Below are 25626 nucleotides of genomic sequence, written 5' to 3' on the forward strand. Positions count from 1 at the left end.
CTTATGACTTTTTAAATTATTTTTTAAATCCCTATAATGAAATTTTTTTAACAAAGCATCACAAAAGGAAAAGTACTGATCTGTTTGATGATGATGATGATCCTCATCAGATGATTTATGGCCTATGCTAACTTCATCTTATTAAAACAACCCATTACAAGCAATTAATTTAGGAATAAGCTAATCTGTATCATCATCTATAATTTTTTTTTTCACTTAACCTACTGGGCTTTTAGAGCCTGCTCCCACTCTTTTCCATAGTATATCTGCTGAAATTTGGGCAGGATACACAAAGAGCAGTTCAGGGCGGGAAGACAGCTTAGTTTGTTGCAGAAAGGAAACACCTCTGACACAAGACAACATTCATTTTATGCCTGAGACAGCTTAGGAATGTTATAAATATTGCTGAGACCACCAAACTTCTGGGTACAGATTTCTGGATAAATACAAGACTCAAAATAAACTTCAACAGAGAGAGGGTAAGCAACAGCCTTTCAATTTGTATCCTAGTATCTGCCTGTCCACAGCATTTACAAAACACTCCATACCTGCAGGCTAGCTGACAACAGATATAAAATAAACAGCGCACGTTTAGCTTAGCTTAGTGAAGCACAATGTTCTGTGTGCCTCCCATGAAACACTGTAAATGTTTACATCTTGGGCTTCTGATTGCAGCATAAACATAATGGCATCTACTCACCAGGAACACAACATTTGTCTGCTGGTACAGTGCCCTTGCCACACTGATACGCTGGCGCTGCCCTCCAGACAAATTAATACCCTGGAGATAAGCAGGAAAACATAACATCAATTAGAAGAACACCAAATGAATATTTATATTTTGATTTGATTATCTGAACAAAAATTCAGAGATATTTCATAACTGTAGGCCTGCAGGGGAGCTGGGAAAACAGTATGCTGACTGTTGGAGAAGCCTGAGAAGGCCATCTGAGCTCTATATGGATCAGGAGTGAGAAATGTTTAATGGCTGATGGCAGCACAATGGTGCAGGCAGCACGTGGATGTTCTGCAGGGAGTCTAAACCAGCATCTGAAGTCTGCTACATCCTATCTGCATTTTACACCTGTACGTCACCACACCGTGTTAGTTCCATCAGGCTCTGTATCACAACTGCAATCAGTAGCTCCTGCAATCTAGCTGCAGTTTTACCAACACCATAAGCTCTCACAAGCCAGCTCTGCTACCAGAAGGTCTGCTCCTCCGCCCTGCCACTTCATCCCATCCCTCTACTTTTCTCTTTCTGTTCTACATTCACTTAGCTACAGAAAGAACTAATGCTCTGCAAATTAACATGGCAGTCAGTATGGCAATTAGGCATGGAGACGTGTCCTTGTTGTTGCTGTGTGAGTGCAAGTGTCACTATGTGTCTGGGTGTACTGTTGATGGAATTGGCACTTATTTTTAGATTACCCCCAAATAAAGCAAAATATGTGCTGTCAGCAGAATTAGTCAAACACTTTGATAGCAGCACATTTAAATCATGGCACCTCACATAAATGACAGTGTCTCTTTGTTTACCAAGCAACCAGCTTTCAGACTAATGACTCAAATGTACACTTACCAAAAGATGACCTTTCTTGTCAAATAGCTGGTAAGATTTTAAGAACATAAGAAAATAATAAAAAACCTCTACATATCTAAAACAAAAATAGAAGCCTGTAGCTGTTTACTGACCCTCTCTCCAATCTGAGTTTGGTCTCCGTGAGGGAGAATGTCAATATCAGGCTGGAGGGAACAAGCATCAATTACTGCTTTGTACCTGTGGGAACAAAAAAGGTAATGCAAAATCCACACAGATACTGCTACAGAAGCACATTTCCTACCTGAAGAGGAACAAAGTTAACCAGCTGGAAAAATCACACGGTGGAAAATGTATTTGTTAGCCACTAATTGTTCTAATGGGATCTCTTTCAACTGCAGGCAAGCAAATACCATTTCAGCTAAGAAAAAGAATCTTCCCAAATACAAATACTGAATAGCTAAAACCAGGCAAAAGAAGAATAGCTTCTTCTATACTATATCATTACTGTTTGGCATTTAGATGCATTTCTAACCAGAAGCTTTGTTTCTTGTTTTAATACCCAAGCATGGTAAAAACAAACAAAGAAAACGCATGCAGGATGTGAATGAGCGGCTATCTACTTATTTTAGGGTGGGGAGAAGGGGGAACATCATGGAACACCCACAGTAACTTCCAAGTCTCTTAGAATGCTTTGTGGTCATTTACACAGAATAAAAAGGCAGCCCATTAATCCTTCACAGTATACCAAATACAGAAATCTTAACAGACGTTACCCTTGCTCACAACCTACCACTGACCAAGGCAATTAAACTTGCCAATTAGGGATAAGGAGAAAGTACTGCATGCTGCACAAATGCGGCCCTTGGAAACCAAGGTAGTTCTACACTCCAGGCCAAGTGAGACCGAACTCTGTCTCGTGTCCTTCAGGAAAATCGTGGTCCAAGCTGGCTGTCCAGGACTCAGTGCCTTCTGTCATGTTCAGACAGGTGAACTGTTTGTTACTGGAGTGGGATGGGGCCAGTGTGCCAGTGTAGAAGGTATAGAAGTATGCAGCACCACAGTTTAGCTAAAAGAAGAAAGCACACAACAGGGCTGAACCCTATTACCTCTGTTTGTTGAAAGAGCTTTCAAATGTGATATTCTCTTCCACTGTGGCGTTGAGCAGCCAAGGCTTCTGTGATGCATATGCTACTGATCCTCTTTTCCTGGAAAAACAAAACAGGAGTTTCCAGCTTACCAGTGCAGTAGGGATTATTGGAAACCTTTTTTATTTTTGTGTAGAGAACAGTAACAAATCTCAAAAAATGCTGCCTTTCCTTTTTGCTCTTTAGGACGATTTCCAACAGAACACTGCAACTGAACACCTAACTTGAGAGCTGTCAGTTTGCTCCCTCATTTTCTGTTTCTGCTGTGAGAGTGTTTTGCAGAAGCTAACTCCTTAAACCTGAGCAGTGCAGGTGACAGGATAAAAATTACAAAAGACAGAATCCCAGCTCTGTCTGGAGAGATTAATTAAAAATGCATAGCAGATGACACCAGTTAGGCAGCACATTTCAGGAGAGGTGTTCCAAGACGATGTTTCTAATGTATTAAAAAAATGTATCTAAAAAATATAACAACTCCACACTTAAGCAAAGGCAATTCTCCCCCGAACACATTTATTTTCCTCGCTATCAAAAGAGAAATTGAGTCATAAGGATTCCATGGTTCACATTTTTCTATTTATTTGTCTCTGTGAAGACAAAAACAAGGACACAGACAAAAACAAGCTGCTAAATCTCTGCTTGTGGAATTGCCCCCATCATGCCACAAAAAGGAACGCTGTTCAGAAGATGGCAAACGAGATCTCTTGATGCAGATTTTCTTTAATCTGTGTTATTATTACTACGACTTAAAATGTATCTGCCTGCTAACAGTGTTTCTGTGGCTATCTGCGCTCTGAGGGCTCAGATGGCAGAGCTGGGAGAAAGGCACGATGCTTTATTAGAACACCTGATACTGCTGGAAAAACAGACAAACTCATTGGCACATCATTGTTTCTCCAGAAAAGGGCCAGAGGAAGGATCATATGCCTGAAAGTGTATTTGTTTTCCTCCCAGCGATATCAGCTAATCCAACAGAAAGCTCTGACCTCTCACCCCGCACAGCCTTTGTCTGCTAGACAGCCTCGTTCCACTTAGACCTGAATGCAACTCGAACCACAAGGTGGAGGAAAAAAAACTGCTTTATAATTTGTGGTAATTCCTATCAGGAGGTAATGTCACTTGCCCTGCTCATTTTTTAGCCTTTCCCCAAGCTTGCTTAGGCGTCGTTACAGGATCCAATTTTCACTGATGATCTGGAAGAACACAGTTGTGCTACCTTGGTAGCATGCTTCCCAGTTCAAAAATCTGATTGCTCATTAAAATTTAATTTTGTTCTGTGAATTCTCTTACTGGAAAATGAAACACAGATGAACACACACACACATACACACAAACCCCTATGCAGCTCAGCCCGAATCCTCAAAATCTAATTCAGAAAGCACTAATTTCTGACTCAGGAGGGAAAGTATTTTTTCAATTAGTATGCAGTGCTCAACTCCGTGATTGAGACAAAATTGCTCTGAGCATTCCAAGATGAATGTCTATTCCCTTCCCCTCTTTTTATTGCTTCAAATTGTGTTTTGTGTCTTTCCTGCTATTAACTCTCAAAACAATCAAAAAGATATTTCTATTTTGTCTTTGAAAAATGAATATTGAAGTTTTGAGGAAAAAGGTCTAAGAAGTTTTCTAGGCAGTTCTCTTTCTTTCAGAGCTACACTCAGTCACACTCACTCCATGCTGAGACCCATCACAATGCCTGCATACACCACTCATATTCTGGCTAAGATTCTGCTGTTAGGCTACTGATTGCACTGCAAGGAACTGGGGAACAAGCACGGAACTGGGCAAAATTCATTACAATTTAGGAATTTAGTAAATCTGCCTAATATAATCTGAAGTGCAAACTGACGCTGGGATGACCCATCAAGGCAGAGAAGACATCATGCTTTTTACATGAGAAGGGAGTTTGATTGTACAAGGAATGTACAGCGTGTCTTCAGTGCTTCTCACAGTGAGCACACAGTAAAAAGAACTTACTGAAACTGTGAGATAAACAGAGGCACGAATTCAGAGAACAAAATATTCTGAAATGGAGCACGCAAGGTTTTTCCTCTGAAAAGCTGCCTTCATTCTACCTAATATTTCATGCTTGGAAGACTTATGGCTGGCCAACAAATGGCTTAGCAGACAAAAACTTAGAAGGAATTTATTTTTGTAGGTGGAATTAATTGCCTCCTACCTCACAGGACTGCATAAACAATCATATTTTCATTAGTGGAGTGTAATATTTCTCCTCTGATAACACATGATATACTGAGCATAGCCTCTTAACGATCACAAGGATGCAAACAGCAAAACCCAACCTTAGAATAATCAGGGAAACCCTCCCTGGTCACCCTGGAGAGGACTTTTTTCACGAGATCAACTCTCTTCGTTAATTTAGTAACACAGAGCCAACAGTGTCAGGACTGTCTGAAGCTACTTATCTATCTACCCTCACACATCATCTTGCTAAGTCCAGTAAGCTCAGAACTGAAAATAAGATTAGTCATTGGACATTCATGCAAGAACCTCAGTGCTCTAGCAAGCATCAACAACTTTAAAATGATGGTGATTTTTAAAGGAAACAAACATGCAGTTATAATGGAAGTTAAATTGAATTATAATGCAAGAGGAAATATTGCACAGTGGAAGATTTTTTTGTGTGCATTGGATTGATGACTACAATTTTATCACGGTTATTTTGCACAGTTCAGGAATTTGTAGCATTAACTCAAAACTGAGCATTCTCCAGACATGAGCAAAACATGCCCTGTTCCTATATTACTGTTGCATTTACATAAAGAAAAAAATATGCTTCTATTATTTTCAGCCTGATGCTAAGATGTGGAACATTTTCATGCTGAATGCCCTGATTATGAAGGAACAAATGCTTTTGCCATTACTGAATGGTGAGGTCACTGCTAGTAGTGTGGTGGTTGCATACAGACATGTTTGGCTTCTAAAGAAGAACAGTTCATTAATAGCAATCACTTCTGAAGACTATTACCATTAAGTTTTTAAAGTGCTGTACCTGAATTCCATTTCAACAGGAGATTCTTTCTCTGGGCTGCAGGAAACAGATACAGATTGTTATTATTATTTTCAATTCAATAATTCTAGACAATCCAAAAATGCCTTAGGGTGCTATCCCTACGTTGTAACTAAAAACACAACAATTTAACTACTCTCTTAACTATGCTAGAGTCATACAGACCTAAAGCTGGTATGGTTAAAGCTCCAGTTTTGACAAGCGTTAAACAACACTGCACAAAGTATTTCAACACCTGTGAGCAAATGCTCAAGATCTCAGACAATTTTAGCTCAAAAAAACCACAACCCACCTCTGTTCTGAGAGCACCAGAAGCATTCTATGAGATGCCAGTGCAAAAAAAGCCACTACACATTAGCAATACACTACAGCTTATAGCCAACATGCAGGGACTTGCAGAATCTATGATAAAGTAGGCAATTGCTTCACATAACCTTTCATGGCTTTTTTAATGTACTTACACAATACATACAGTTTTAATGTACTTACTTACACAGCTCTGTGTGTTACCTTACTTGGTTGTACCTCTTCAACAGTTTCAAACCTGTGAATGTCTAATTCTGATCATATTTCTTTTGTACCCTAATGGGTTCAAATGGTTTCACTTTTATTCATCCCAAAAATTGTTGTTTCTCTTATTCAGAAAAAGCTACAAGATTTCCAAGTACCCTTTAGCCATGAGATTTAGGTTGGTGCACCATGTGAAAATGACAGAAAAACATCAAAAGAATTTGCTCTCTAATAAGTTGCTAAGCATTCCCGAAATATAAGCTGAGCTGTATCAATCAGGTAGAAATAATTTCCACCCAAGTATCCCTTGCCAACAGATGGACTGATCTGCAGCTTCTCACACTTCCCGTTTTGTGTGTGTCTGAGGAATGCTAGTTGAAAATGAACTCAGGACAGGATGCAAACAATGAAGAGAAGGGTAAAGAGGAGAATTTGCTTTAATAAATCAAACCTTTAAAACAACACTTGATACTATATTCTCAAGTGCAGCATTAGGAAATTACCTGATTACCAAGAGTGAGATTTTCAAAAACATGCAGAAAAGTTAGGATATGATTTTCAGAAAATGGAAACATCTTCATAAAGGAAACCCAACTCCTATTTTCATGAGTCACATTGGTGGTTTAAAAAACTGCATTGTAAAGCAATGAAAGTTTCAATGAGTTTTAGAATCCCGACTCAGAAAATCTGAAGTGGGATTTTAGGAATCTTTGGTTCCTCCTACTGTGATGAACTCAGTCAGAAGAGCAACACGCGTATGTGAGACCATACCTGATATCTTCCCCCATCTCGCTGTCAGAAGTGCAGCTGCATCACAAACAGAAAGCAAAATTGTTTACTTAAGTAAGCAGAAGCAATCTGCCCCAGAAAGGAAAGCTATTAAATTCCATTTAGTGCACACACTGCAAACAGTATTTATCACAGAGCTGCAGTGCAACATCTGTTCCTTCTGCAGAAACTGACTTGATTTCAGCAGTCCAAAAAATTGGCACCTTTTCTTTCCTTACAAACATTTAATTTGACTCAACAAGTGAGTTCACCTTGATTCTTTCCTGGAGGTGCCACCAGAGCTGAGAAGCTGTAGTGTGATGAGAACAGAGATCCATTAAGTAGACTACATTTTTAGGGAAAACAAACAGATAATTTGTGATGTTGTATTTTTCCATGACAGGAAATGCACCTTTGGAGGTCAGCATGAAAACAAAATCCCACCTGCAGATGACTTGCACTGTGCTGCACTCTGCAGCTGCGCTATCCTCGGGGATGCCTCTGCAGAAACAACCGTGGGCAGGTCTGAGGGATGAACTGCTTTGTGTTTTGTGATTTCTGAGCATGTGCAAAGATGCTCATGGAAAGGCAGGGCTGTCTGACTGAATGATCAACCAGATTTACTACTGAAGGCAAAATCACTTCCGCTGAAAAAAATGTGAAAAATCTGTGTTCGACAACAGGAACACAATCAAGGAAGAACAGAGCTCTTCATGCTTTAAAGGAAACTTCAGGCTAACGCTACTTGATTGTAAGTGTGCAGGAAGGAGAACTATACCTGCAGTTTAAGAGGCTGGCTTGAAAAACATTTAGAAAAATGAATACGTAGTAAAAAATGACTGTATCTGAATTCAGTCTACTGTAGAATCTGAGAGACAGCTAGCAGTGTACGAAGTTACATAAAATGAAATTAAGTGTCTGGGCATTTCTGAAAGTTCCAACAAAAACATGTTCATAAAAATCGATGTACTTTTTAGCCATCAAAATCACATCTGTGCTGTCATTTGACGAAAACAAAGAGACAGCTCCATATTGAGTACAGCAGGAAGAAATCCACTGCAAACAACCTTAATGAAGCCACGAGCTCCCTCACATTATAAGACTCACATGAGAGTATAGATGTCTTGTTTAGGAACAAATGATGTAACACTGTGCTCATTATTTCTCATTTAGTTCCATCTTCTGATGTTACTTTTTCCAAAAAGACACTGCAGACTGCTCCCTGGAATTGGAATGGTGCTTCTTAAAGTGAGATACCACCCAGAAGAAATCAGCATGGGGTACACTATTTTTTACTCAATAACCAGTCAAATCAATACTATTTGCCATCTGTTCAGAATGTAATCATGTCTTCTCTATTTTTATAATCTCTGACCACACTATAATATATTCATGCCACACATCTTCTCAGCCTGCTTTGGAAAATGGGCAGTAATGAGTTGGATATTCCTGGCATGCAATGCAATACAAATAACAAAATAAAATACAAAATGAGCCAATGCTCACGTCTGATTAGCTGATTCCTATTCCAGTAACAGGTTATTACATTTGAAGGTTTTGAAATAAACCATTATATAGGAAGCAAATAAAGTTGATATACTGTTAATCCTGTTTTATCAACAGAGCGTGGAATCTCAGAGGAGGGAAGAAGATTTATACAAGGTTATCCATTAGACCAAGGGAAGGGCCAGGAATAGCACCCAGATTTCCTGGGTGCAGAGTGACATGTCAGCAGGGTATATCCTTCACATCCATAGCTGCAACCTTGGAGGAAAGGAAGGGGACAGAAACTTGGAGTGAAATAATGCAGGACCATTCTGTAACATGAATGACTGAAGCTAAGTGTTTGTTTCATGCCAATGAAAGAACTGTAACAAGGATCTTAATGATTTTGGTGACACACTGTTGCTTCATCTAAGGCTACACAGCCCGGTGATTACTTGGTAAGATCACTCTCCTTGCATCTATGATGATATGGCACACACCTGCTCAGGCATGAATGTTTTCTTATCAAATTAAGGGAGCACACAGGTGCACAGCCTATACCAACTATATCCATCAATCTGATTCTACCACTGCACATGACAGCAGCTCTGAAAGGTGACTTGAAAAAATCATCTGTGCCAGTGTTGCCAGCAGTTACGGTGCTAAGATTCTTTCAGCTGCACGCCCTGTTGTGCTTGTTGGACAGATGGCCAGGCTAATGTGATAACAACTGAATTTTACCTTGTGATACTTTGACACATATAAAAGGTATGAAAACAGATTCTGACCTTTATGCTGTTTAGAAGTATGTACTTCATAACAAGTGCTATTTAAAAACAGTCTAGTCAGAACCATCATGTCATCTGCTTTAGTTTAGTATCAGACAATCAAATTACTCCTCTTACTCATGTAATCTCATACACAAAAAATTGCAGCCTTGCTGAAACGTAATTAGTTCACTCAGTAAGGCTTTTCCTAGCTATACTCTGATTCTCTGTTTAGCAAAATTTGCATTAAAGGATATTCTGCAACTTCGGCTCCCGTTCTTGACACCCTCACAAGCCAAAAGGGTCACCCTTCCTCTGTTTCATTTTCCACAGCTATAAGACAGGGAACCTTCCCCCCTTGTACTACCAAGGGATTTGGTAGTTCTGAGCAGTGTGACTGGCATAAGCACAAAGGCTAGATATAAATAATGTCTTTACAAACACTCCAGGAATTTGTGAGAACAAGTTCACAGAATCAGCACAGAAACCATTAAGTAACAATAGCCTTCTGTCAATCAGAGTGACTTAGGGTTGTATTGCAACTCAGTTCCAACTGAATTGTTCCTGTTCAGCTGAAAATAAAATTGTTTCTTTAGATTCTCCCGCAGTAACAGCAGGTTAGCTATAAACTGCAGATCTCTCAGCAGTTTGTCAACATTTACCTACAAATAACTGCATCCCTAAAGGCAAAGCGTAGTCTGTGTAACTAGCAAATCTAGTAAACAGCCTCATATAAACAAGCCAAAAGTGTTCACACACATTGGTCAGATTATGAACTAGAGATGGCACCAATTATCAAAAAATATACTTAGGGGTTGCAATACATGATGCAATCTGTCATTGAGTGCAAGGGTTAAGACCAAGCTCTGGCAGCACAGCCGTTGGACTGCAGCACTGTTTCCTCCTTTCACGGTCAAGGCTAAAGTCAGAAGTATAGCCCAGGACAGACTGTATCTGGCTTTGGAGCACTGCTGCTGTGCTGGGAACGAAGGCCATGACTATCTTCCTCTCATCAGATCAAGCAATGCATAAGCAGGATGCAACTGGGGACTATCCTGAGGTCACTGCCACTTACAAAAACATTCTGAGTTTCTCATGCACTGAACCTGTGCTACACTGGAGCACACACCTAAATGCACAGCCCAAGACATCTGGTGAGCTGTTATCTCTTCACAGCGCTATTCAAGGTCCCAGGCTCAGGGCCTCAAAGCAGAAATGCCATTCTGTAGCAGCACATTTCAGCTGATCACTTCTAATTAAAAAGTATGATGTTGCTAACACTGCTGGACTGCACAATGTCCACCTATTTCATGGTGGATAGAGATGGCCAGGCTGGACAGGGCTTTGAGCAACCTGATCTAGACAGAGGTATCCCTGTCGACAGCAGTGGGTTGGAAGCAGATGATCTTAAAGATCCCTTCCGACCCAAACCATTCTATAATGATGATTCTATGACGATTTATCCTAGCTAGGGGCTCTCTCTGAAGTGCTCACCTGCCATTAGGGCAAGGTTTTTCCTCTGGACTGTACAACTACAAAATCCTTGACTCCACAGATTCCTGGGACAGATGTCGGTCTTTTTGTGCATTACTATTCAACTCAGGTTCAATTTTTTAAATAGCACTACCTGCTCCAGGATACGTTGCCAGAGATCTTCTGCATCTCACCAAGTATGGCCAACAAGAGAGATGACTTACCACAGCCAACTTGTCCTACAATCATCGTTAGCTGACCTGCAAGAGAAGGCAGCATATAAAGCTTCAGATTTTCCAAATGCTCATGGAACACCATCTTACCCTGTACACTTGATGTCATTTTGTACCTTGAGGGATTCGGATATCAATGTTGGACAATGCTGGAGGACCTTCAGGTGTCCAAGTGAAGAACCCATTTGTAATCTATACCAAGACAGAGCAAAATAAGAAAGAGAAAACCAGCTTTAGGACTGACTTTTTTCAACGAAGAGACACATCCATTGGTTTCAACACACTGAATATCAGAACAGTTAGCTTTTTCTCAACACAGGAAACATTTGAAACATTTTCAAGTGACTGATTTTCTAAAGGCTTGCATTCTCTTGTGCTACAATCTCTGAATTCAAGCAAGCACAATAATAAGATAATTGTGGAAAATTCCCAGGGGAATAACAAAGTTTCTTATTAGGGTTTGTTTTGTTATTTGCAAGATGAGCACACAAAATAAGTGAAATGATTCCAACATGACTAAGCTTCATAGAGGGTCATGGTTTGCTCTCTGCAGAGCACTGAATGTCAGCCTAGACACACTGCAGCATATTCTGCAATTATGCATTCCAAACTCTGAGGAGACCTGCAGAACTGTGCTCAGAAATTAGATGTTGCTGCCTTTACATTTCTGATGTTGTTTCCTTTATATTTCTGATACGATTCTCAGACAATCTAGGCTTTGTTAGATATAACCAACATTTTCATTTAAAAAGATAAAAAGAAACAAATCTGTTCAGGGCTCTAGCTGGAGATTTCCACCTGATACTGTGAAAAACAGGAAAGAGGAGACAATTTTACAGCTCTGTACTTCTACAGGATTTTCTTCTCTAACTTTTCAGAAGCACTGAAGCTCTCAGAGCCTTCCAGCAATGTAATTTTGATTCAGGAAAAGAGTGAAATGGGACACTTCTACCCTACCCTCAAATTTTATTTCTGCTGGAGAGAAAGCCTTGATGGCTGTATCATCTCGGGAAACAACCTGAAAAATGAGCAAAAGAAAATACAGTGCTCCTCCCTCTAGATTAACAAAAACAGGCAGAAGAGTCCTCTCTCAAAAAAATGCCCTTTCTAGAGCACAAGCTGCAGAAAGCACTTGCTGCAGAAGTTCCTTGACCCCAGTGCAGCCTGTGACAACGATGACAGCAGATGGAGCCAAAGATTATGGATCCTCACCTTCCATACAAGATCTTAAAATTGCTCCTCACAGAGCCTACTGCTCTGTCCCACTCCTTTGTCATCAGTCCAGGCTGATCTGATCTAATTATCCTCTCTCCCCACCCCCCATGCTTCTGCACTAAAGCAGGATATTGACAGCCTCCAGAAAACCCTGAAAGCACTGAACAATTATTATACTTGGTCCCACTAAACCAAAATTACTCATTCTCTCATGACAGAAATGCAAATGTAATAGCCAACTTCTTAAATAAACAGTATCAACAGTGTAACAACCATCAGGATTTTTCTTAATTCTGGTCAATTCTATAGCTGATCAAGAGCATCAGTTTCCAACCGGTATGAGCAATTTTAATTTGCCTTCAAAGAAGGGAGAAATTCTTGTAATGAAAAGAGGACGTTAAATACCACAAACAGAAATTTGCTGAGTGAAATTCAGAAGGATGTACACAATCACAATGTAAAGGTCAGCAGGCAATGGTTAAAATCAAAAGGCATAAAAAAGAAAGGTGGAGGGTGATCTTTGGTACGAGTGCAAGCATCTGACAGCTTCAGATCAATTACTGGATCTTGAATTTGAAGCTCTTACTGGAATACAAAAGCGACTGTTCATGTGCTATAGTAACAGTGTTATTACAGTGACCTTCATATCACCTTTACACAAAAATCATCCGGTTCTGTGATGTTAATTGGTCTTCTTGTGTGAGAGGTGTAATTGTTCCACTCCTCCCTGGCAGGCCTCTTGCGGTTCACCACTTTGAGTGGCTGTGAAAAAACAGAAAGGCAGAAATAACAGTAATTGGTGGCAGCACCAGCAAAGCATCCTAAGCACCAGCAAGTGTGTTGCCACCTATACTTTAGAGGGTGCTGAAACAAGTTTTTATAATCGCAGTAATAACCTGTAGGAGATAGAAAAGCAAAAAAGTTACTCTGGGTAAAAGTGACTCTAGTCATTTCACCTGCAATTAAACATTATTACTCACCACTGCCTGATATTTGCTCTGAGCATCTGCACTTCTTAGCTCTGGACATTTATCATGTTCTTCAATCTCATCACTTGACAGGAATTCACTCAGTTTCTGCACACTGAAAGGAAAAACAGAATTACAGCTTGAACTCTGGTTCAATACAACACTTTTGTCCACTGCAACGAGCATCCCTTCTTGTACTTCAATCACTGTCTGTTGTGTGGTTTGTTTTCACCTTGTTACAGGCCTACGAAAACATTCAGTGAGACATTACTGCACCAAAGCTGAGAAAATGTGCTTGATTGTTTTATAAGAGCTGTGACTTTCTAGTGGTTTCTGCAAAGGCTTCTCGGGCCTTTCAATTTCTGATGCCATCAGAGAGGTTACACAAGATTTTTTCAGGTACTTGTTGTGATGGAGACTAGCCCCAACAGTAGCTGGTTTTGAAGCCATGTACCGATGTAGGATTTGTTAGCTGTATTACTGTAGCAGTGCACAGACAGCTCTTCCAAACAAGCACTAAGAATCATGAAATCTGCATAGCGTGAGGTAACGTGAAAAAGAAGAGCGTTCAGTAGGTGAGATATAGAGTAACACACCAACTTTTCCCAAGCAGTTTAACATTTAATTATTTAAGAGACAGCGTGCCTTTATTATGGCATTTAACAGATCATGACATCATTTTGATCTCTTTGCCTGACTCTGTAACATTTATGTCTAACCTTCTTATAAAACAAGAAAATTGAATTTCTAAACCTACACAGATTGAACTCTGAACTTAATGGTAAAGGGGCTGGAAATAAGTTGACAATCAGTATCCAAATTTGTAAGGTACAAGAAGGCCCTAAATTCTTAAAATACATCTACAGAGAACAATTGAAATAACTGATTTTAATACTTTCCCTTAGACTAATTATACTATTGTACAGTGAGATGTGCTGACCTGTTGGTATGCAGATCTATTATATCTATATAAAATCAGCATTTATTTTGCATTCCTCTACTGGGGATTCTTTCTTCACAAGGAAGAAAGTTTCTTCTAGGAGCCTCATAGGATACTCTGATGGTGCCAAAACAGTGCATGGACAAAGGCTTTAGGAGATCACCTAAGTCTGGCTGCCTGTACAGTCAGCACGTGTCCTGCAAGCAGGGATTGTGCCCAGCTGGGAAGTGCCCAGTGAAGAAGTTGTGCTGTAGGTTTTCTATCAACCTGCTCACTTGGATAACTGCAGCTATCTGAGTACTGAGAGATACAGTGGGTGGATTTGGGTACAACAGGTATTACAACCTAAGAGATTTATGAGAGGAAGAGGAACTAATTGGGATGGGACAAAAGGAATAATAAAAGAATAATAAGTAATTCAGGCCTGATGCTAGACCACAGTTTCTTAAATGTAAAGGCCTATTACTTCAAAGGAAGAGGTGATAAGCCTGTCTCTAGATATTTACACAGGGCTAGGAATGGCCCAGGCCCCTTTTTTCAGTGAACAAGATGTTAAACAGAACACTTTAAATGTTCTTAAATGGACCAAAGGAACTGGGACTCAGCAGCAGGTGAACTCTTTACAGGCATACATTAACATCTGAGTAATTGCTCTGAAATTGAAAAGAGCAGATACAAAAGACCTCTGCTTATCCTCTTCACGACAAAGAAGGGAGGAAGAAAAGACAGAAAACATATCCTTGCATCACGAACCCAAACAAGACCATGTCCTTATTAAGCTATTTGATAGTTTTGTTGGTGCTCCCTGCTCATCGGTTTTATATCAAGTTTGCTGTGCTCTAAACACCAAGATTTTTCTCTACAAGCAACCTGCCTAACGTTTTTCTTATATCTGGTATTACTGCTTCCAAGACAATCACTGAGGACATACAGTGACAAACAGCTGTGAGCAAATCTTAGAGGCACCAACTCCTACTTCAGAGTGTCTCACTGCTGTACACTCATGAAGAATAAAAACAAAGAAATTGTGCTCTCTGCAGAGCTCCAGCTGACACAGCAATTTCACCAGAACTCCAATATCTCCACTGGGAATCTTATTTTTAAGCTCCACGCTTGAGATATTGATTAAAACACAGTTATTTGCACAGCTGACTAAAACAGCAGTTTCATATTAAGCTCAGTAAGATACATAATGCCACTCTCACTACTTGACCTTTTCTGATAGAAAACTCTACACCGTTTTCCTTGGTCCTTGAAGACTTCACATGTAAGAAATAAATGAATTGGCTGTTTAAAATTTAAAGACCTTACAGCGGTTCCCTCTCTCACCCAGGAGCAAACACCTCGGCCCCCTGAGTTGGGAATTTTGCAGTATCCTTATGTGGAACATAAGCTTTAAATCTCTTCTGCCACTGCTGTGAATCACACCGTTCTCCCGAGTGTCAACCACGATCCACGATGATGTTTTGCAATTAGGCCACTATCTTTTTGTCACATGACACATCTGCGAGTTCATTTGTGGAGATTCCTGTCTTTAAGAGCATCTGGCATTAGAGATTCTAGCCAATATTAACAAAGCAGTGACTGCGAAATGCCCAAGATTCAAAGCCAGTAACACACTTCTTAATATCATTTCACAGGCTTGTTCCACTTCTGGATCATTTTCTGCATCACTCAGCCAATTCCTTTCTGCCACTGCAGGACAAGCTGTTTTGTACACTTGCTAAACACAATTAGAATATCTGAGCCTAATGAAAGCTAAGTAATAGCTTCGTGAAGTTAATTACCCTTATCAAATCTTATTGATCAGCTACTTATTGGCAGCAAGGTGTAACAGCAAGACACAGCTACAGCAAGTAGACATTACTTGTGCTCAATTAGTACAGACACAGCTCTCTAGCATCTGTTTTACCAAGGTATTTAAGTAAGCATGTGTTTGTATGGGCTGAAAATATCTGGCATTTGCTTCCAATGAACTGCACTGATTATTGGGGAATGCAGAAGTCACATCCAGAGCAGCACCAGTAGCACTAGTGAGCAATGCACTCTGTGGCACTAAGTGAACCACTAAGACAAAGACAGCCAGGAAAACAGGCTTCCTGTCTACTCTGCTGCACAGTTTTAACTGGGGACTCCTGCCTGCACTGTAAACAGCAGGGCAATAGCCTGCCAGGAAAAAGATAACTAAAGAATCACTCATGAACTTGGCTAGCGGTTGCTACTTGCTGACACTAATCATTTTAGCACTGATTTGTGGCATTACCAGGCACAGAACTCAATGACAAAAAAAAAAATATCCATCCACAAATCCAAATAAATGACCATTACCAGCATGAGTCCCTAGATACTTAGCTGGCTGCACTCCTAGCGTGACAATTTGCCACAGCTCAAGGGGCTACCACTGTGCCTGCAAAACATTTCAGGCCAGATGCTGATGCTCTCAGATTTCACACTTGTTCAGAGAGTGAAGACAGCTGTCACTTTGCACAGTCAGGGAATTTTTAAACAGTGAGGGCAATCTCATGTTCCTCCTGTAGTCTCCTTTCCATCTCCAAAGTGGCACAAAGACAATTAAGCTAGAGCTGGTACCCAGTATCTGTCCAATACTTCAGGCAAGATTTTAGACAGCTATATTTGAGATCACAAAGGAGTGTAACAGAGTAAGAGGCCCAAAGTGTCCTTCACTGAATACGATAAGTATCAGGAGTTGGGACTTTTGTTGTTGTTCCAAACACCAAGCTGCTGATAATCAATGGAAAACTAGTAAACACATTTTACTGAGAAAAAGCTTCAAGTACTGGTTATTATTTCAAGTGTTGAATGCTAAAGCTAATGCGTTCATAAGAGAGTTAAAATTCATCCCCTCTAGAGTAGATGTTCTGTCATTTGCTTACTCCCACACCTAATATTGCCACTTTTATGTCCACAGTGTCATTGCTTTGGTTTTGTTTGCTTGTTTTAAGTGCAACTCTCTAGTAACAGTCCAACATGCAGAGGTGGTTGGGAGAGCAAAGCCTAAATGACACACACTGAAACACATGCTTTCCTGTGATCATCTTCTACATGCTTCATGTAGGAGAAATCAACTGGGTGGCTGACAGAACCACACTCTCAGTAAGTTTTCATCTCCTTTCTTGTGACCACATGTATGTCACATGTGGTATCAACACAGCTCAGCCCATTTTACACAATAAATTAGTAATGGCAGACCACAAAACATTGTTTGTGACAATTGTACCAGTGAAGAACTTGGCCTGCACGCTACAGCCGAGGGCATTATGCAAGGCACAAGGTAAGGAAGCAACTTAGAGTGATCACTGATAAATAATCACAGTGTTATTTCTAAAATGACAATTGCAAAATGAGCTGTAGTCCAAGAAGTGGAAGCAAAGGTATTCATTTTATGGTTCTCACCTTACTAATGCTTTGACAGTCGATCTAACCACACTGGAGAGCAGGAACAGTGGAGACACGAGAATGTGAAACAGGGAGAGGGAGGCAAATGCCACAGATGGAGAGAAGTCAGCCTTTCTTGTCAGATGAGCATGGACCACAAATGTCTACAAAGATATAGACATTATCATCAGTATTTAGTCATAAAGAAGGAAAAAGCACAAAGACTTCAAATTCCACAAGCATTCTGTTTACCCTCTCTTATTTAAGAACCATTATTTATATCCTCTTAACAGTTTGGAAGAGTGCTGCATACTCCTTGTTGCCTCTGGACACAGACGTAAAGTGAACATCTTCCACTCGCTCCCAGTGGAAATGCAAATGTGTCAGGTTTGCATCTTTTCCTTCTTCCTCAACACCGACACTTGAAAATGTGTTTGCAATTAACATTACTTAAAGAAGTCTATACTTACTATAAGCACAGCTGCAATTGGTATTGCTGCATTCATAAAGACTGTAAAGGAAAACATGTAGAAATGTTTAGACAATTTCCATTCAGACAAGGTGAATGTTAAAATACTACTAGCTGTTTTATAATGATTTTTTCCATGTTTGAAATAGGGAAAAAAGACAATTATCCACGCATAGAATTCTTCTAAATACCTTCAGTTTATTTCTCCAGTTACCACAAAACTAATCTCTTCAGTTACACAGAACCCAGCAGTGCAATCTAGATGAGATGAACAATCTATGGATTTTAAAGCACACTCCGCTTACATACAGTTCAGGCATGGGACACCAGCAAGAAGTCCGAGCTGGTTATGAGGTCTGGGAAGCAGCCTGAGTGCTTCACAGTGCAAGGAAGGGAGTTCCAGGAGAGACTGTGCAGGTCATGCCACTGGGGCTGCCATGGAGGCTGCCTACTTCAGATGGGAACCTGCACAAGACCTCATGCTTCCACACAAATGCTACAGAAAGTGGAACTAGGTGGATTATGCCATTTGGTTAGGCATAATGACACTGGCTTTCTCAGGCTTCCTACTTTAATTATGAATATCCTCAACAGACTGACAGACGTTCTAGTAGTATCCAAGCATGGTAGAGCTTTGATTTCAGATGGGCCTTGAATTACTAAAATGTAAATAATGAACCTGTTCTCCCCTTTCCTGTAACAGCGTTTGTCTCAGTGCCCTGGATTCTCTTACTGTAACTACTCATACATCATAGCATTTACAGTTTATTTAACAGATGAAGAGGGAGAAGCAAGCCAATAACATTTGTGTACAGGAGTCTTTTTTAGATGGGTCAGGAATATGGGTTAGCAGTGTAGTAATAACCATCCATTCATGCTTTATGTTAAAACGCAACAGAAGCATTTCAACACAACACTCCTACAAGCACAGAGAGCTCAGGATCCCCAGAGAGAAAATCTGGTCTTGTATGTCAATGCAAATCTCAATATCAGCAGAATTCAGTGAGATCAAGGTCTTGCCCTCTTACTCACATGATCACTTGGCAGAGAAGTCAGACAACTGCGCCTCTTTTGGGCAAATGTGAGCAAATGACACTAATTAGACCGGAAGTTATTTTCCCAAGTAATTGTGTCTCCTTTATTAGTCTAGAAGGTATTAGTACAGGTGGCTTGTAGCCTTTGAATACTTCCTGCTCAAGTTTCCAATTCATTAATATCTCACAGATTATATAAATAATGTTCTTCAGCATGACTTGACTGCCTGTTAAGAGCTTCAAAGCAAAGGCATTTTCTATCACTGGATTGTGCAGGAGGGAAAAAAAAAAACATCAACAAAGGCTTCTATCTGAATGTTATATTATAGGAAAGAATAGTACTGGCTTGAGCTAGCCTGTGAAATGCTTCTCCCTTAAAAGCTCTTTAGAAAAGCTAATGCTATGAAGCTTTGATTTGACTCTCTATTTTAGGCTTATTTCCTGTACAAGCAAAATTCTACTTAAAGAAGTGGAACGTCTGACTAAATAAAAGTGAGGAGTATGGGATCAGGGCCTAAAGCAACCAAAAATGATCTCAACAGAGAAACGGCAAACTCGTTAACAGCTAATAATGCAGTTGTCCTTTAGCTAAGTAGTGGATAAAGAATGAAAAAGACTTACTAGATATAGAGGTATAAAGGGCAAAAGACTTGAGGCTAGTCATTTCTTTTTGTCTGGTTTCCTCCACACTGCTGTGAAAGATGTGTTCCCAAGCATAGAGTTTAAGGAGCTTAATGCCTCGGAGCATCTCATTTGTCTTCTTCAGTCTCTCATTGGAGTACTCCTGCAACATTGGCATACACATTTACTTCAAGAGCATAATTAAAGCACCTGGCCCTTAAACATAAGGACCACAAAAATTGTATGCAGCCTCTTGTAATCACTCAAGCATTCTCTACTATTTGCTGTATCTATGGACACAGTGTTTATTTGGATGTTCTGCTGTTCTTTGCAAAGATTAGGAATCTCACCTTCCAAAGGTGAGAGTTTGAAGAAGTCAATTGGCTTATACCCCTAGTTCACATACCTTGTTCTGAAAATTTTACTCTTCTGAAAGTTTTCTGATCACTTGTACCCTCTCATGACTTCATCTGACAAGCATACTGGCTGGGTTTTCAACAGGCACTCTGAATGCGTACAGAGGACATCAGAACAAGCAGACAAGCTACAACTGGGCACGCTGCACTGCCAAATCAGCATGAAGTGGAAACAATGGTGCCAGGCCTCAAAGCAGCCAGGCTGCATTAGCAAGAAGCTGTGTTTCTGTAGGGAGCCCTGATTCTGAGCAGGGCTGCTTGGCTTTGGCACTACAGTGCACTGTAGTTACTCTGCTTCCAGCTTTCAGGCAGGCTCAATGATCTTTGTGCTGCACTTCACTGCACAGTACAGACAATCCAAGCACAACATACTCTTTTCCCATCTGCATGAACTTCTGATGCTGACTCTCTGCTTGGATGATACAGGGATGAATGCTGTCTACATTACTAGAAAGTGTATACTGTTGATGCATTACATTCCTCACAGGAAGGCACACAAGTTTCTCATAACACATGATTTGTTTCAGAAGAGATTTCAACAACTACATCCTGCTGTCCAGCATCATTACAGGTTCATAAGGCCTCCCTGGCATTGCAACAGTTGTCAAACATGGGGAAAATGTTCTGAATAAGGTGGACAAGACAAATTTCTCAGCAGTGATACAAGCAATTCAGGCAAGATAGGAACCAAGACACAACTCATGACTAAGCAGATCTCAAAATTCCCCAGCTGAGGAACATGCTGCGGGAGATAGGCCTCAGGTGTTAAATAAGCTACATCCATAGATTTCCACATCCATTTCATCCTGAGGTTGAATACAGCTTTCCTACTTTCTTGGACAGATTAACCTGCATGATTTATTTGGACACCATCCGGCTGCACAAGGTCATTTCAGTCAGTGATCACTGATCACTTGTATTTGCAAGGCAGAAAAATCTTAACTTTTTCCTGTTAAGGAAAGATGTACTGGTTGAAAAATACAAACCTAAAGACAATTTGCATCTTTACTGCTTGTCATTTTTTCATGTTCTTGCATTTCATATTCTTGAACATTGCACAGCGCTTGAGAATCAGCTTTTGGTTAATTTCACAGCATCTGCTTTGTAATTCTAAACACAGGGCAGTGCATAAAGATCAGTGGTGATATTAATATCATATGCCAGTGTGAGGACGCTTACCAATGTGCTTCTCTGGGCCTGTGAGAGTTTTGTTGCTACGAAGTACTGAACAGGCGCAAGTACTATGATTACTGCTGCTCCAATTAAGGCACTGATTCCTAGAAGGTAGTAGAGGAGAAGAACTCCTACAATTATCTGTTGGGAAGAGAAGAAAATGAGTGAAAGGCTTGGGTTGACGTTATTTGGGGTACGTTCCACAAAAATCAATCACTGGATAAACAGGCAGCACACTCAAGCCACCAGCACTGCAGCCAGTCCTACCCCCAAACATCCTACATTCTGCATCACTGTCACGGTTTCATCAGTCAAATATTCTGTCAAAGGATCAAATATGCCCAGAGCAGTCCTCCCCAGCTCGTGGATTCTCTGACTTTAATCTCACACTGCAAAACAATTAGAAAACTCCAGCTAGCTACATAGTTTAACTTTTCATGGACCCTCCGTGATGAACAGTAGAAAAAGATGTGCAGATTTGTCTATCCTTTACAACAACTTCCACAGCTACCTAAAACATTTTTACTTAAAAATAAGAACATTAAGATAGTTAAATAAAATATAAAAGTTATTTTAAGATGCTTGTAAGTAAAACATCAAGCTACTTCCCTTCTTTACTACATTTCCTACTAAATATTCTCAGCTGACCAGATGACACAGCATCTTTCTTCGACATTTAAGCCTTTTTACACCCAGGGAAGAATCTGCCTTTTCCAATATGATTGGAACCCACTAATCTACAACACCTTCCTTCTCTGTAGAATTCTCATAATTCTTTGCTTACTATAGAAACTAAAATGCAATACCATTAAAATGCAACTGATATATTTTAAATGATAACTGCCTTCAGTGTTTATGACATTATTGCTGAGGAGTACCCAAAAAAGTAACATCATAGGCATATTAGTCAGAATCCCCAATTCAGATAAAAAAAAACTGTTAAAAGGTTAGGGAAGAAAAGTTGTCTTTGGATAAATAAGGATTTGGAGTGCAAGCCAGAGTCTTGTTCTCTGGAAAGAGATGCACAAGCTGCTCACATTAATTACCACTATTCTAATGTCTGACTCCTGAAGGATCTAAAGCACTGACACTCTATTACATAAAATATAGTAATAGCTAATAAATTAGTCAGATCACAAGACACAGTAATAGAAATTTAACTGAGTACATCATTGCCTTTAATTAAAAATAATAATTTGGAAATTTCCATAAACCATTATCTATGACTCCTACAATATTTGCATACTCATATAACCCACATGGAAACACAATTTTCCATCATTCCAGAGTTCAGCAGTCACAAGCTGATCATTTCCCATATATATTCATGTCAAATGGGTGCTTCCATGAAGAAGAACAGCATACAAACTTCACCCACTACCGTATCAGCACTTCAACAAATGAACAATTCAAGGTGCACAGAGAATAAATCAGTTTTTCTTAGTCATCTTTTGATGCCTATCTGCAGACGAACTAAATGCAAATCTTAAAATGAGTCACAGTGTGAGCAAGTAATCTGCTTCCAAGTGTAGTCAGGGATTTCATGAGGGTATGAAACCAACAAACACATGCAAGGACCTGCATACCATAGTCCTGGAAGAGCTCCCCTCCAGAACATGAATTGTCTTCAGAGATCAAGATATTAATTCCCAACTGATTCTCCACGGGCAGACAACTAGGCACTCAAATTACAAGAAAGCACTGAATAGCATACGGTCAGTAGATGCTCAAAAATACAAAGTCTACATGCAAGAGTGATGTCTTGATTTACTGCCACCCCATCACTGGTTGGGACTCCAGTCACTACGGGACACACTAATTCTAGAAACAGAAGCTCAGCTTCTCACAAACAAGGGGAAAGCTTCTCTAGCTACTGGAGTTGTTAGCTCAATTTATTCTTCTCTAACTTGGCCACTGAAAGGGTGAATCTTTGCAATAAAATTTATACATTTTCAATTGATTAAACAAGACCTCAGTGCAATTTTCTCTTTTGTACTAAAAAGGCTTTCCCCTAGGACTATATATTTATCATGTGTGGAACAATAATATATTCTCAATAGAAGTACATGGATAGAAATATCTGAAAAGTACTGAAATCTGTAAATGTTAATGCAAGTGCTTCTAGTCTTGTCATACACACACTACAAGGCTGACAATAAGCAGTAAGTGGTAACATTTGATTTGGCAGAGGACAGTATCTGTCAGCTGGGAAAGCTCTCATCAGTAATCCTGAGAAGGTAACAATCATATTTTTTTTAACAATTCTGTCATGAAATGCTTTGCTTACCTTTCATCAGAATCCCAAAGCTCTTATCTGCCAGAGATATACACCATGAACTTGGTGATACCTCTGATTACTTTTAAAAATCAAAGAAATCCTTGGTCTAGTGACTGTATTACTGAAGATAGCAAGCACTTATAAGCAGAAATTTCTTTGTGGCCAGTTTTTAAAGAGACAAGTTATCATTTCATTAGTACTATAAACTGTCTCTGCCAATAAACCAAAGATGTGAAAACACAGGATTTTTTAAAATAATCCCAGTGGAATCAAACACAAGTGCTTATAAAATGGAAGGGGAAAAAGCCTTTACAGGGGGCACCTTTTGCTCCCAGGGTCTGATCAAATCTAGTGAGGGCTTTTTTCAAGTAATAAGCATCTTCAAGCCTCGCTTCAACTGCTGCTTCTTGTTCTTGCCTCTTCTGCTGGGATTCAGAAGGTAAATGATTGCAATATATTCCAGTTAACTCCTCAGACATAATGAACAACAGAATAGGAATAATATAAGCTACTGCACATTATAAATCCTTGTTACAAATGCACAACATACTTGGCAGCAGACAAGATGAAGATCCTAATAAAATCTTAAATACCTACAGTCCTCTCATAGATATGGATTATGGTATCTATAACATCTATGGATATTAGTAGCTTGAAGACTTTTTTCAAGCTTCAATTTCAAATTCAAAAGCAAACAATCATTACAAATCTATGTACATTAATAACAAAAAGACATGCTCACCTGTACTGGCATAGCCCAAAGGTTAGGGCAGAGGAAAAAGAACCACATCAACTGGTTTGTGTCTATGGCAACCAAATTACAGATCTGGCCTGCAGTCATCTCCCCCATAGACATGTTAGAAGTTGAAAGCTGCATAATCTTATTGTATATTTTTGTCTGGAAGATAGATGAAATACTGTTAGCATAAAGATATAAAATAAGATTTCTAATTCAAATTAAAACACAGGCACCATCCAGCATGTCAAGGAACCAAAATCCTCAGGAACTTGAATGTAAACAGGTTAAGTTTTGCCTTTTGTGTTATGATTAAAAATTTTAAGCTAGTATCCTATTGCTTGCCCACAGGAAGCACAGTGAACAATTAGGTACATAACTGTTGTCTAAGTACTGCCTTTTTGCACCCCTGGGGATCATTAAGAGAATGAAACTATATTCCAGGTTCAGAGCTGAGAATATTCTTATATTTTGGCTAGAAAGCCTAGCCCCATAGCAAACATTAATTCACAGGCAAATAATGTAAGGTCTGGTTCTACACTGAATGAGTTACCTTAGTATAGAACCAGGCACTATGAATAAACAAACAAACAAAACAAACCTCATAACACAGTAATGAAAGGGCATTTTTACCAGCTTGTTAGCTAAAAGGCTGCACAATCATGCTTTACAGTCATGAAATTTTACTGATAGGTGGCACGTTGACTCAGAAAATGTCTTCTGATCGAGTGCCAACTATCCACCATGAAGCATGAAGTCATACTGGGCATGTGGAACAGGTGTAGATCCATACAGGGGAGCAAAGAGACAAAAGCTCTAAAGAAACTGAAAAATTACAGAAAAAAAGAACTTATCATTAAATACCAGCTGGGAGAGTGCCATTAACATTAATTATGCTGCTTCAAATGATGCCTAAACATTTTCCAGCCTGAATGGTATGACTGTTGGCATTATTTGTGCTTCTGAGTAATATCTGAGTGCACAGAATGAAGATTTTTTTAAACAACATTGATGGGAATGTAACATTATTTTCTTGCAATTCCCCTTTTACTATTTTCTAGTTGCTGCAGTCTGCATATTTTTCAGCCAGTTATCCTGCCTCTGCTTGATATGTTTTGTGCCTTGTATGCTTTAAGTTAAGTTTTTATTTCTTCAGGTATTTTCTACCACACTCTAGTAAGAGAAAACCAATAGGTGTAATCCAGAAGTCTGGCAGCTGACAACTGCTTCCAAGTGCACGATCAAAAGAGGATTAAATAATTATACTGAAAGCGTCCACCTATATCAAGACTCTCTGAGGGTCTATGAAGTTCAGTGGATAAACACTGTAACTTATAGGGTTGGCCTTCAAGATGTCAAAGGACAGATATCAGCCAGTGCAATTGGAAGTGTCACACTGTAATGTAACTCCTAATTCTCCCACTT

At 39.6% G+C, this 25626-nt stretch overlaps 1 protein-coding gene across 3 annotated transcripts in view; it reads right to left on the bottom strand.

The window, feature by feature from the left end:
• The window catches only part of ABCC8 (ATP binding cassette subfamily C member 8), a 66943-nt gene that overhangs the window by 22688 nt on the left and 18629 nt on the right, over nt 1–25626 (bottom strand). For all 3 annotated transcript variants that reach the window (XM_048947912.1, XM_048947911.1, XM_048947913.1), the window contains exons 8-21: nt 24208–24363; nt 21194–21328; nt 19599–19761; nt 17945–17985; nt 17493–17638; nt 13151–13253; nt 12822–12932; nt 11072–11147; nt 10877–10982; nt 7001–7036; nt 5702–5737; nt 2650–2748; nt 1696–1780; nt 701–781 (exon numbers count right to left, since the gene is read on the bottom strand). In XM_048947912.1, coding sequence (XP_048803869.1) covers nt 701–781; nt 1696–1780; nt 2650–2748; nt 5702–5737; nt 7001–7036; nt 10877–10982; nt 11072–11147; nt 12822–12932; nt 13151–13253; nt 17493–17638; nt 17945–17985; nt 19599–19761; nt 21194–21328; nt 24208–24363 — 1374 coding nt within the window. The remainder of the gene's footprint in view (nt 1–700; nt 782–1695; nt 1781–2649; nt 2749–5701; nt 5738–7000; nt 7037–10876; nt 10983–11071; nt 11148–12821; nt 12933–13150; nt 13254–17492; nt 17639–17944; nt 17986–19598; nt 19762–21193; nt 21329–24207; nt 24364–25626) is intronic.

The sequence above is a fragment of the Lagopus muta genome, chromosome 6, assembly GCF_023343835.1.
Source record: "Lagopus muta isolate bLagMut1 chromosome 6, bLagMut1 primary, whole genome shotgun sequence".
NCBI lineage: Eukaryota > Metazoa > Chordata > Aves > Galliformes > Phasianidae > Lagopus > Lagopus muta.